General features: G+C 37.6%; 1 protein-coding gene across 1 annotated transcript in view; it reads left to right on the top strand.

Moving 5' to 3' along the window:
• DDX58 (DExD/H-box helicase 58) overlaps window positions 1-14,800 on the top strand; it is a 553,305-nt gene that overhangs the window by 35,269 nt on the left and 503,236 nt on the right. The window contains exon 2 of the mRNA XM_044061005.1: window positions 12,721-12,852. Coding sequence (XP_043916940.1) covers window positions 12,721-12,852 — 132 coding nt within the window. The remainder of the gene's footprint in view (window positions 1-12,720; window positions 12,853-14,800) is intronic.

Raw genomic sequence — 14,800 nt, forward strand, 5'->3', positions numbered from 1 at the left:
TGTGACTCTGCCTCGTGCATAAAGGTGCCCCTCCACTCTGCTGTTCTTTATTCTGTGCTTGATGGGGCCTGTATCTATTGCCTACCTGCCAGCTTCCTTTTCATTGCTGATCTGTATTGCTCCTGTTAATATGTGCCATATCCTGTATCTATTTTTTGTGACCTCTTTGGCTTCCAACACCCAAGATGATTTTGTATGTTTGCCCTGCAGCAGTATCCCTGACATCCTATATGCTCACAAAAGGGCAATAAATATGCTCTTCTGAACACACAGGCCTCTTATTGAAAACTACACACGCCTACCTAGGCCTTTCATAGGCACTTGAAATAGCTGGGTACTATAGGTGAATGTTCAGCCTCCACTGACCTCCTTACTGTGAAAGTCTGTGCCAAATCCCGCCATACCTGAGTCTTCTGATACCAGCTGATTGCCACTGTGTGGGTGCCTGCTGTAACCTATGATATCCCCCTGCTGTTTTAGAGTAAAGGTAACTGGTCACTGTATTGCCTGCCCCTTGCCCACCCTGGGTCTTGTATGGCCTTCTGTTTACATTTAGCATTAGTCTCCTGAACCTGTCTCACTGAAAACAAGAAAATTACTAAGTAATATGATTTTCTGTACCTTGGATATGCTATGCTGTGCTCTTTAACAGATATTATTCTGCAATGCATGTTAAGGCAAACACTCATTAAATGACCAGCATTGAGTGTTCCCCCTAACTAATTGCTTAGTAAATTTGATAACTTGTAACCAAGTTAGATTGCTTCAGTCTTGCTTTCAAAACACTTCTGTGTCATTGGGTGCATTCCCTTAAGGGTGAGCCTACCCCATTAAAGTGGTGGAACAACATGCACTGCTTTATTGTCGTACAGTTATTAGCATTGTCTTTTTTCTCCAAGCTTTCATTTCTGAACAACTCCTGCATTTCTACTTACCCTTTTTGAGTTGACTGATTAACTCCCAAGCTAGTGGAAGCGTGGAAGTTGTAAATCACTCTCCCCCCACCCCTAATTCCCCAGCCATCCCCTGACCACCCATTATATTTGCTATGATCTCCACCCACTGTCACACCTCTTAAAAAACACCACAATAAAACCATGTAACCCTCTTATCTCACTACCTTTATAGTACTACAATTTTACTGCAAGTCTTAACTCTCTCTTGCAACTTCCTATACACCACCCATTATATTTGCTATGATCTCCACCCACTGTCACACCTCTTAAAAAAACACCACCATAAAACCTCATAACCCTCTTATCTCACTACCTTATAGTATGTACTACAATTTTACTGCAAGTCTTAACTCCTTCTTGCATCTTCCTGTACAAACAACACTCATCCAATCCGTAATATGTTTTTCTTTCCAAAATTTACCGTATTATACCTCCTTCTCCTTTCCTGTTCACCTTCCTCACCCCCTTACTACCAATAGCAAACAACTTCATAAAATACTTAACACTGCTAATACTCATATTACTGTATATTACCCCTGCTTCCACAACATCCTCACCAAAAAACACCACCACAATCCCAGTAATCAGACCAAACCTATTTCCCAGATCACCACTGTCAGAATCAGTCTGCTGTATGATTATAAAGACTCAGAAACATTTTTTTCCCTCTGGTTAAAAACACTAAAAAATTCATTCAGACTATCCTCCATAGTCTTTATTACTTCTTTTTTAACAGTTATTGAATTAGCACTTGTGACACATGCAAACTTACATTTATATAAAATAATAAAACTATAATAAATTAACATAATCAACATTACACAACTTGTTCACTTCTTGCCTTCTCTTAAACCTCATTCCTCCTGCAAAACTTTATTCTGTATATGTTGTTCCTACAGTTTTCATATTTTCTATGTAATTTGCTCCTACCCTTTTCTAAAGATTTCCACTTCCAGTTCTTTTATCTCTTACTGTATGTACTTCTTCAAATGCGGTTGGTTTAGACTTTGATTTCCATTTTCTAGTAAATGTTTGTTTTTTGGAAGCCATCAGAATTAAATTTGGCAAGGCCTTACTATGTTTAGGTAATTCAGATCATGTATCCCAGCTCAGAAAAATGTTTCTTTAGTTGCAACAATTTGCCCACCCAATATTTCTGACAGAGTAGTCTGTAGGGAATTTGTAAAGCCTGCCAACTCATTACCCCCCCCCCCCAAAAAAAAATATGTTCCCAATTACCTATCTCTTTGCAATCATATCTCCAACATTCACAGTCTACCTGAGAAAAGTTCTTTGGAGTCTGCCTAGGGTATAAAATACCTATGCAAATACTTCCATGCAAAAGTCTTTAAATTTTCTAGACTTTGTTGCATGTTTGGGAGCCATACATATATCCTCCCATTTGTTTCCTTGTGAATTGCTTATCCAGTCTCTCTTCCCAATCTTTTCTAACATTCTCTGATTCATATAGCTATCGTGCAATATTTTGTATGGCCAGCTAATTATCCCCTTTTTAACAACAGCTTCTGTTCTAGATTCAGCTGACAACTCTACTATGCTGGTATTTCACTTAGGATTCCCTTATCCCTTTATCTTTGCCTATATTCTGATATCAATCCTTGACAGGGAAGGCAGTCTGTAGCCACAGTAGAAATGTATTCTTGGCCTCTTCCCATTCTATTACCTTTCCCTCTCTAATTAGTTGCTTCTAGTACCTTTGTTCCTTTACCAATTTTCTCCAGTAAATTACTGCCCCATCTTCCCTATTCTATGTACACTCATTTGCAGTCTCCGAGGTCTGCTAGCTAAAGTGATTTTATCTGGACTAATACTTTATACTCTATTTCTTGTTAGCCCTGTCACCTTCTGGATCATGGGTGGGATACCAGACTTCACGGGCTCTCTGGATTGCCTCTATATTCCGTATTCTTCTTTGCCTGCACTCTGCCTTCCCTGTCAAGGATGGATATCAATCTCTAGCCTGCAGTCCAACTGTATTATTGGTCTTTTCCCATTATATTACCTTTACCTTTCTTAATTGTTTGCTCACAATACTTTGACTCCTTTGCCAGTTTTCTCCAGTAAATTCCTGCCCTCGCTTGCCTATTCTCTGTATCCCGATTTGCAGTATCCCTATTGGCAAAATCTCCTTTCTCCATTCTCATGTTGACCTAGTTCTTTCTTAGAATACTTTATGCTACTTATTCTGTATGGCTGGTTGATATTCTTAATAATCTGCATTCCAAATCCTAATCTCTTTATTTTTTGAGCCACCCCCCCCCCCCAGTTTCATCATCATCGTAGCTTTCCACTTTGAATTATAGCTTTCTGCTTGTGCTATGTATAGACTAACTGTGTAGCTCTAAAACATCCCTATAAATAAGGTAATCTCAAGCCACCTTGTTCTATTGGAAGGATCAGCTTATTCCATTTGACTCTTGCTCTCTTCCTCTCACAGATAAAATCCTTCAACTCTTTATGAATTAATCTCTACTGCTTCTCTAGTTAATAAAACATGCCTGAACTGTGTATAAAATTAAAGGGACTAACATTTTTCACTGCATGTATTTTGCTATCCATATCCATAGGCAAGAGATTCCAGTTTCTCAGTTTTTATATTGTATTTTGTTTGGTCTCTTCCCACATATCCTTATCTGCCAAAACAAAATCCTTTTTACCCAGACTCCTAAGTATTTCATTTTATTATATCCCCATAAATATGGGTATTGCTGAACCAGTTCATGTGTGGGTACATAGTTTGCAGCTATAGCCTTTGTTTTATCTTCATTAAGATAAATGATCTGAAACTATCTCAGAATGTTCCACAACACTGATGTATCTTTTTCTGGTTTTATCAGGTACAAAGTAATATCATCTGCAAATAAAGCCAACTTTCATGATTACCATACAAATTATATCTTTGAATTACCGAGTTCCTTATTTTATTTTCCAATGGTTCTAAATATAATGCAAATAACTAAAGGGAAAGAGGACACCCCTGCCTGTTTCCTCTGTTCAGACAGAACTTATCAGGACCCCCCCCTCCACTTTAATTTTCAATTCTGATCCCTCTTATATCCTTCTAATTTACCTTATTATTGTGTCAGGGAATGTAAATGCTTCCATTCCCCTACTCATAAAATCCCAGCTTACTCTGTCAAATGCTTTCTTGGCATCAAGACCCACCAACAATAGTGGTATTTTTTACATTCTGCATCCCCATAGATCATCATTGTTCTGTTAATGTTATTTAATGTTATCAAATGTTTGTCTTCTCATCACAAAGTCACTGATCCATATCTATCAATTTTGGTAACACCCTTGCCATTCTTTTAATTATTGTAGACATAGACACTTTATAGTCATGGTTTAAAACTGAAATGATCCATAAGAAGCTGGGTGTGATAAGTCTTTACAGTCTTTAGGTATTACAGCCACCGAAGCATTCTTCCAGGATGTTGGTGCTTCCCCTCCTTTTAAAATACTGTTTAAAAAAGCTTACATATCTGTCACTTTCTTCCCTCCTTGCTTCCAAATTTCCACAAGAATGTCATCTGTTTATGGAGACTTTCCTGCAGATTGATTATACATCACCATTTTTATCTCATGTCCTCCTATCCTAACTATGTATAACTGTGCATCCTCTACCTCCCAACCTTGCATATTTAATGCTTCCATAAATATTTGCATTTGTGCTTTTTCTTGATTTCCAGATTTCTCTACTTTATACAGATTTTCATAACATTTCTGAAATATGTCTACTATCTCTACAGGTTATTTTTCTTGTTATAGGCTCCCTAAGCCTGACAACAACTCTTTCTGTTACCTGAGTTGTTGTGCTAAAAGTTTTTGTGCTGTGGAGTCATTACCAAAACATAGTTGCTTAATGGCAGTCTTTCTAAATTCATACATATTATCCAGGTAGTCTTATTTTTTTCTTTAGTACTCTGCAGTTGTGCCTCTTTTTGTTCTGTGAGATTCCAATTATTCTGCAATACTCTAAACTTTGTCAGTCCCTCTGAGTAATTCTTGTTACTTCTTAACCATATCTCTTTTTTTTTCTTTTATTTCTACCCTATTTTTAAACTCTACTTTCATTTTATCCAACCCCCCCTAGCTATATCTTCTGAAGAAATGTCTGTCTTCCATAATAATCCCCAAATAATTTCCAGGACCCAGTCCTTGAATTCCTCTTTTTAATAGATATGTGGGGAAGTGCCAGTGTCTTATTTTTATTTTATTACTCTGCATTTTTATCATCTTTGTTACTGGCACTTGATCTAAAATACTTGTTGAATATGTATCAAAACTTTCAGGTAAATGCATGTTAACGCATGTTAAATGTTCCTGTGAAATGTAATTTCTGTCTAGCCTAGCCCAGTTGCTGTACCTTGTGGAGTAATATGCAAATTCTCCAAGTTTCTCCTACTAAAATTATACCTTCCATACCAAATATTTTCATACATTTCTTCAAAAATCTACCCTATTTTTGTTAGATTTTCCTTTCTAGCTCCCCAGATACTTCCTCACTGTTGCAATTCAAATTCCAGTCCCCACTTGTACATTCCCTGCTGAAAGCTGATTGTCAGGATTTTCTTAAGTTCCATTGTAGCAGTTTTAGGTAGAATATAAATACATGCCAGCGTAATCCTCCTCTCTTGCCAGTAGTCCCTTACTACCAGAAGAAAATCTACCCTATTTTTGTTAGATTTTCCTTTCTAGCTCCCCAGATACTTCCTCACTGTTGCAATTCAAATTCCAGTCCCCACTTGTACATTCCCTGCTGAAAGCTGATTGTCAGGATTTTCTTAAGTTCCATTGTAGCAGTTTTAGGTAGAATATAAATACATGCCAGTGTAATCCTCCTCTCTTGCCAGTAGTCCCTTACTACCAGAAGTCTATCGTTATTATCTTTTTTTCCTCTTCTATCATTATTGTATCTCCACTAGCAATTAATATAAGTACTCTCCTTTTCCTTTGTCCCACATATTCCAATGAAAAATATACTGAAATCCTTGCTTTATCAAATTCACATGCTCAGTTATTTCCAAATGCGTCTCCTGTAGCATAGCTATTTGCATTCTGCATTTCTTAATATAGTTCACTACTTTCTCTTTTGAATATACATGTGAAATCATTCACTTTCCAAGATAACATGGAAAGTGTTGCCATTTTTATAAGAAATTATTGTTCCTACCTATTATGTATGACAGGTTTTTAAAATGTGTTAGATGCATATACTAATATTTGGCAGGTTGATCTTTTACCCAGTGGTTTCTTGTCATGTCCCTTTGAACCAATGTCCCATTTTACAAGAATTTTTGTGAAAATCCTCAAACAGAAAAAACACACACCCCAGAATACATAACCTATTAACTTAATACAAACACACAAAAATGTGTAGCTCTTTAAATAATGAAGTGTTTTATTTATTTTATTCAGCTCTGAGCACATTTGACTTACTGTTTTTCATCTAGATTACTGGAAGACACGTCTTGCACCAAAAATGGAGCTTGAATAGCTTTTTGCTGAACAGCTGCCAGATTCTTTACAGCCAGTGTTTTCTCTTTGTGTTTTGTGGTTGATTTTCTTTCAGGTTCTCTAAATTTCTTTGCTGACATCCAGGCTGTGCACTTACTAGCCAGTAACCAAAATTTTACCTTATAAGACACATTCAGTGGCTCTCTTTTCTGAGTTTGTTTTCACACTGAGAAAGCTGAAATACTCGTGTGCAGCCATCTTGGAAGACTTTTTTTTTTTTTTTTTTTTTTTTTTTTTTTTAGTCTTTTATACTCCTTTTTAAGAGTAGCATTGAACCCAGCCCAGGCCCAACAACTCCCTTTCCTCAACATCAAAACTACTGTCTTTGTACACTGTCCTGTACCCTTCTCAATGCACTTAGCATGAGAAAAAAGCTGAATCACATAAGTGCTTTTATTTCCTAGCACAAACCAAAACTCTAGCAGTCACAGAATCCTAGGTCAAAGAAGACTCCACCAACTTCCAACACCATCTAACCTCCTACATGTATGTCAATGATGCCAGACCACGTAAGCAAACAGGTGGAGGCTCTCTAATTTTGAACAGAAATAACCTAAACCTAAAAGCCATTGCCCAGGTAAACTCCTCCTCATACTCCAGTCTTAATTGGATTCTCTTAAAATTTGCAGCTCCCGAATGCAAACCACTGCTGATAGCTACTGCCTATCTACCACCCCCTGCTTCCCTAAATAAATTCAGATCACTCATCACTAACATCCTTAATAACTGTCCCAAAAATAATAATGTAATCATTCTAGGTGATTTCAATCTTAATTATTCTGGCCCTCTTTCACCTGACATGGGTACTTTCCTAGCAGACCTAGGTCTCCTTCAATTCATAAAAGAACCAACAAGACATAACCTCAGGTCCTCTAAACACTCCTTCCTCGACCTGATTATTACAACTGTACCAAACTCCATCACCAACATAGTCATTCTGCCACCATCACTAAGCAACCGCTGCCCATTCACCTTTACTGATGTCAGCCATCCTGTAAAACTTCCACCAATATTAAAAGCTTGCAGAAACCAGATAAGCACAAATATAGACAAACTCTGAATCTTTCTTACAGCCCACAGCTGGAAGCACATACTCTCCTTACATGTCCTTAATATAGCAGCTGTAAGTCAAACAAACTTTCTACTCCATTTGCAGGGCAAGTTCTTCCCACTTTTTCACAGGCTTTATAAACCCACCAAAATTGAATGGTTCTCCACTGAACTCAAATATCTTTTAACTCCAAGGGATGAAGCATGGCAAAAATAGACTTCCACAACTGACAACCACACCTGTTTTATAGTCTTGTGTAACCTAGAAGTTCATCAGAAAGCAGAAAAGAAATCTCCAAACAGATTACCCTCTTACATTCCCCAAAACACTTTTGGAAAGAGGTTACCCTACTTACAGGAAGAAAAGCTCATCATGAGAATCTGACTAAAATACCATTTAGTGTGGTACAGCAAAACTTTTTTCAGAAGATTTCCTTAAAAATGTAACAATCTGCCAATATACTCCATATCTTCGACAGGTCATGCATTGCCCACCCCTCCAGATTTCACCCCCCTTCTACTTCAAATGCATACATCCCAAAGAAGTCTCTATTCTACTTGAAAATATTTCCACTGAGACCCCTCCTGGATCTGACAACATAAACCCCTGGTTTATGTATCACTGCAGAGCGCATCTATGTCTTCCTCTCACCCACATTTATAATATATGTCTCACACAACACATCATGTCACAGATTTGGGAAACTGTTCTAATTAAACCCCTCCCAAAGTAAACCAACCAAAAGATACCTGTCACGTCTGTTGAATATCCATCCTCCATGTTTTGGGCAAAAAGATGGTCTGCACCCAAAATCTTTCTCTATATCCAGCAGTACCACCTCTTTTCATCCAAACAACATGGATTCTGGCTGGAAGTACTATGACAGCACTTTGATCCCTAACTGATGTCATCTTGCTAAACTCTGATAGTGGCCTCTTTACAGGTGCTCTATTTGTAGACCTTACAAAGATATTTGGTCTGTAAAGGGAGTTGTTATTGTACTATGTTGAGATACAAATTTCCTGTAGTACATAATTAGATACTTGGCCCCATCCAGCTGCTCTAAGGATTCCTTAGTCTTTGGCATTGGGTAATCATTTTACCGTATCCACACAGCAGCTGGTGCTGCCATCTTTTTTGGAACTAGCTCCACTGCTGAGGATCAGGGACTGTTGAACTCCTGGATTGCACCCATTTCCAATATGCCTTTCAGTTTCTGTTTCAGAGCATGTCTAGTGGTTGGTCACTGGGGTCCTTTGTGTAATGCTCCATCAGTTGAGACACCCTTTAAACATCTACCATTAAACATATCCTCAAATTCCTGCAATACTACTACTAAGCTAGTTTTAGGGAGAGTGCCACCCCATCTACCAAGTGTCAGATTGAGCATCACCAAGATCTACCTTAACTCTGGCTCCTCATGCCATTCACTGACTATGCTAAGTGACGAGGCCTCTCCATCATGATAGAATTTGTGCTTTGGCCTCCTGCCTGGCTACTGTGCCACATAGTTAACATCACCCATCTTTCTTACAGTGGTGAAAGGGCTCTCCCTGGCTGCCTGCAGCTTGTCATGTCTCACAGGCTTAATAACCATCACCTGTTGCCCTTCACAGTACCCTGCAGCTCTGGCTATCCTATCATACCAGACCTTTTGCTGCTGTTGTGCCTATGATAGGTACTCCTGAGCAATCCTCATGAGCTCCCTACATCTGCTCTCCTTGACTCCTGAATCCCAATTGTGTCTTAGTATTTGTAGCAATTACATCCCATCAGGCTTTCATCGTTATATTAACAAAAGGTGCTAGCAGGTCTAGAGCTTCACACATTTTACAGATATTCCCTGCCCTTTGACATTCAGCAAAACACAATTGCACATCCCTTTCATGAGAGCACACACTGCATGCAGATATGAGATAAAAAATATATTCTGTGATATTTAGCCCAGTGTTATCCTAACTGCTTTTCTTTAAGCCTGGCATTACCCCTGGGTTCACAAACTGCATGGACGATAATTATGTTACAAGTTTTATGCTTTAGTATTTTTTTTTTTTTTTTTAAGAGAAGAAATATTACTGACCTTAATTCTATTGAGATGGACTGTTATTGTAGCTGTAGCTGTTATATTCTCACTGCTGAGAGCATGGACAGATCTTGTACTGTGTTTAATTAGGGAATTTTCCATCAGTAAAATGCCCATATTTAAAGGGCTAGGTACATGTTGGGGTTCTTTACTTTCTCTGCTAAAAAGTCAGGCGAGTAAGAATTACAGCTTATACTTTTCATTTGAGATCTTTTGATGTCCACTGAACATGCTCAAATTCTTTATCCCCTAATTCCCTGTTTCTAGATCTTTTTGCTAAACTTTTCGTTTGGTACTTTAGACTATCTTGGTCATTCCTATGAGGTTTAGCACCATGCTGTGGACTGAATATTTTGTTGTTGGGCCTAACTATTGTGTGTATGGAGGCAGTGGGTAGTATTCAGATTGAGACAAACATTGAAAATGGTGTGTTAACCACTATGATTGATATAAGCATTTATTTTATTTTTGAGCTAAAGTAGGAACATTAAGTGCAAGATTATTGTCAGAAGGGTCGAGAACATCAGTCTGACAAGTCAAATCTAACTGCTGTGGTCTTACGTAATAGTCTTTGTAGCAATATCAGTACCTATTTTGAAATCAAATTCCTCCTGAATGACAGGTGTTTTGTTTAAATGCAGATGACAGGCAAAGTCCTAAGGTGATTGTTTTTCAGTAACAGAAATTAAGGGTAATATAGGTTGCATGAGTGAATCAGCATTCTTAGGTGATTGCCTACAGTCTATAGGTATACCAGTGATATTCTTCCTAGTACCACAAACCAGTAAGAGGAAGAATATCACTGGTATACCTATAGACTGTAGGCAATCACCTAAGAATGCTGATTCACTCATGAATGAAAATAAAGTGGATTTATACCTGTGCTTTTTGTGGTTTCTACAGTCTCTACAGCTGGTGAATCTTTAACAGTTATTGGTTAAGCTTTTTTTCTTTTTTTTTTGTGTTGTTATATATGTTTATATATATATATATATATATATATATATATATATATATATATACACACACCTATACAGAGGAGACTGTAGAAACCACAAAAAGCACAGGTATAAATCCACTTTATTTTCTTCTAGCGCCTCTGTGTATGCACCTTCAATATGCTGCAAGCAAACTGTCAATTCAACATTGTCAGACTTACCCATATTTTTACTAAACATATTAAAGTTTATGCAAATAAGGATGCCCCCTTCTCTGTGAGGGATGAAATACATAACTTTGCAAACCTATCCATCTCATATTTATAAAAGATCTTTTGCAGAAAACTAGATATGATAGGACTTCAGGCCAAAGATTAATTGCTTAAACTGTGTGAGAATATTTTGTGTACAATTTCCAAGATAATGTGGCCTGTTAGTAAATTCACTTATTCAGTGTAAGTGTGCAGTATTCCAGTATTCACTGTATTTTTAGTTGAATTTTTGCAGTTCTTAAAAACATTGCAACACACTTTTTTTGGGGTCAAATTCAGATCAAACTAGTTTATGCATGATGAATAAAAACATATATACATATGCGTGTGTGTTTGTATATTTGTATTTTTTTTTCTTTACGGAATTGTATCTAAAAATGTCCATGCAGCTTTGTCAGTTTCATATGCCATATTTGCATATTGCTTTCTACTTATGTGAACAGTTGCACATATGTCCTTAACTTTAATTCACAAAGGGTTAATGTATTTACAGTCATGCAAAATGTCTGCCAAAAGAAGTGGATTTTTGTCTCGTGTACCAAATTCTTACTATAGTTAATCCCTTGAGTTTTGTGAGGAAAGAGTTATTCCCCTTGTCCCCCCACCACATCCTTAATTAAATGTTCCAACTTCAGGGATGCATTAACTGTGGGAAGAGAAGCAAACTCAACAATACAGTCTTTTGACAAATTGGCTCCTGATTAAAAGGACTACCGCCACCAAATTTCCTATAATACAAGTATTATATCCCAATCTCTCCGAACCACATGCTCCAGGGACCTAAACCTTGTCACCACAATAAACAGAACATGCTGGAGGGATAGATTCCTGTCCCAGAGACTACCCATACTCTGGAACAAGCTACCCATTCATGTCAAGCAAAGCTCCTCATTTGCCCTCTTTAAGAAAAATCTTGACGACTGGATGAGAAATAGAAAATTCACCCCTGGGGATCACTTCTGCAGCACTGCTTGACAGGGGCACAGGAAAATAATTTTCTTGGGTGGCGAAAGCCAGAGAACCTTTTTGGTTAGTCTTATATAGGCCCCAGGGCCGATAGCCTAGTACCTACCTGTGAACCTATTATCCGCTGTCTTCCATCCATGTCCTTTGTACTAGACATTAAACCAAGGCCTCATCTGCTTCAGTAGGTGGTAGTTCAGGTGGATGTGGAAGATCTCATGGTACTTATCAAAAAAGAGTCGAAGTTCCCTGATGTCCTGCCCAAATTTCCCCTAGTAGCATAAATGCCACCTCAGGTCTCCCCTGAAAAGATGCCACTAGCCTAGTGGGACTAACCCACTAAACAAAAGAATAACTGAAGTAAATAAATAAAATGCTTTTGGATCATTGGGAGTTACATAGACAACAGAACAAAATAAGATAATGTATGGTGGCCAACACAATACACATCTGGATGAAGCGTAAGTGTGTTTAAAAGTTTTAAATATATAAATTGTTGGCATGGGCAGCTGCTTATCCACAGAAGCAGCGAAATGAGCAGGCTAAGAAGGTAAGTAGTCTTTATTAGCCTTCAGATATGTCCACTGCATATAGCAAGAGTTATTCAGTAGATATACTGAGTCCAGAAAGTCAGACTTGGGTCTACCTGTAATTGCAGTGTTTGCATTCTTACAAACAACCACAGCTATTAAGATGTATTTTTGCCACTGTACTCTGACAGCTCAGATCATCACCCATCTTTGTAGATCTTGTGAAGTAAATAGAATTCTATGAACTGCTGCTGCCTTTGTCTCTATTTCCTAACTTTATGCTTCAGTTTGCCAGCTGCACAACTTTTAGTATCACTACTACAATCAGCCTCTAGTGGATAGCAACACTTGTAAGTGATAAATGTTTGTTTCCTTTTGCAATGCAGAGGATGTGGAACAAATCAAGTCTGAGGAGAAAAGAGGAGTAACAGCAGGGGCAGAGATGTTCTTTGAGTGTCTTTTAAAGCTTGAAGGTTCAGCTTGGTTTACTGGCTTTTTAGACGGCCTGCATGCATCAGGTAACTCGCATGATTCTGAATTCATATTCTTATCTCAATGTGCAACTGAACGGACTGCTTATTTACATTATAAATCATTACAAATGTGACAGTGCTACAGATACTAGGATGCAATTATTATTCCTGCATGTCATAACTGAAACAGAGATTCAGCCTTACATTTAATGAACATTCATGATCAGTTTGAGCTTCTCTAAGGTCCAACAACCTCAATATTTTTTTCCAAAACACGTTTTATTTATTTTAATAACTACAACAAGCATAATAAGAAAAACACACAACTACAACAATTAGTAAGTTGTACTTAAGCCTTAATACACCAATAGTCAAAAATTATAACCTATATACATACGTGCCAATATGTACCAAAAGAACAGGAACAGTGCTGTACAAAATAAAGACTCCAAATGCTGAATTTAAAAGGTAGTGTAGATATAACATCTACCCTATTTATAATACCCCACTCAGCTTACAGAATAATGAAGAAATGGGAGGAATTTAAGAAACAAAGGAGAACATCCATGTTTAAGAACGTCCAGGGGAGACAAATCACATTACAGATAAGTCTGGTTAGAGGGGACAGTAATGAGTAAGGGGCGAAACATGCTATATAGGTGGTGTTCAAGATTAATCAATCAAAAGGAGAAAAATAAAGTCCCATAGTTCCTGGTATGAGGCTTGTTTGTGGGGATCAATTATTATCAGTTTTTGGGAAGTAATATACTTAATTGCCAGATTTTTAAAGTCCCTCCAGGACAATTTGGAGCGATCAGTCCAGTGTTTGGTGATATAGAATTTTATTAGAAGACAGAGTGTAATTAGAGCTCTAAGTTTCAGCTTGGGTATGTTAAGACTGGTAATGTGTAGTAAGGCCATTTCCCAGGATAAAGTGGATTTATGGTATCCCATTTTTTCCAGCCTTACTTTGAGAGAGCACCAGATACTGTGAGAATACCTGCAGAACCACAAAATGTGGATAATATCAGCATGGGGAGAGGAGCAACAGGAACAAGAAGAGGAGACATTTGGGTTAAATTTATTGATACGGACTGGAGTTAAATATAAGTTATTAGTGATCATGAATTGTGTGTACATGAGTTTTTTAAATGGAGAATACTTAAGGGTAAGCTTTATTGATAGAGCTTTCTGTTGTAGAGTCAAGTTGGTGCTCTGGTGTTCCCAATATTCCGCGAACATAATTTTCCCTTGATTTAGAGCCGAAGAAAAGGCTTTATAAGCTATAGAGATCATGTGTTTTCTACTCGCTAAGTTTTGTAATAAGTCTGCTACACGATTATGATCAACTTCAGAGCTGGGGTAGCTGATAAAAAAGGATGAGGTGAGCTCCCTTAGTTGTCTTAGGATAGTAGTATATTTTTTAGGCAATGCTAAGGTAGCTCGAAGATCTGTTAATGAAAGGTGGTTGAGTTTGTGCATATCCCATAAAGTTAAGTCACTAATTAATGGGTAGTTACTTAAGTTGATCATTTTACCATTCATCTCTAAGTTTGGGTTAAGATGGATAGGTTGAAATATTAAAAGGGCATTACTTAGGTTAAGAGATTGGAACGGCTCCTGCAAAGTCTTAATTAACCCCTTCAAAGAATGATGTAATTTTAATTTCTTATGGTTCAATTTATTTAAAAAAGGTAGAGCTCCAGGGTTGAAGTCATTTTTAAGAGCATGGTTATACTACATTTTGATCCATAAGGGAGTCAGAGTAGGCGGGTTTGGATGATAGTTAGCAATAGCAAGTATCCGATTTGCGTGAATAATTCTGTAGTATAATAAGAGATCGGGCAATGCTAATCCCCCTAGCGATTTAGATATAATAAGCCTTTGGTATGAGATCCTGACAGATTTAGGGTGCCAGATGAATTTTGCAAGAGCTTTGTGAATTCTGTTGAAAAAGAGTTGAAACTGAAGAGTTAAGATGATATAGGAGTTT

Source organism: Protopterus annectens, chromosome 2.part0, assembly GCF_019279795.1.
Source record: "Protopterus annectens isolate FY-2018-M chromosome 2.part0, PAN1.0, whole genome shotgun sequence".
Lineage (NCBI taxonomy): Eukaryota > Metazoa > Chordata > Ceratodontiformes > Protopteridae > Protopterus > Protopterus annectens.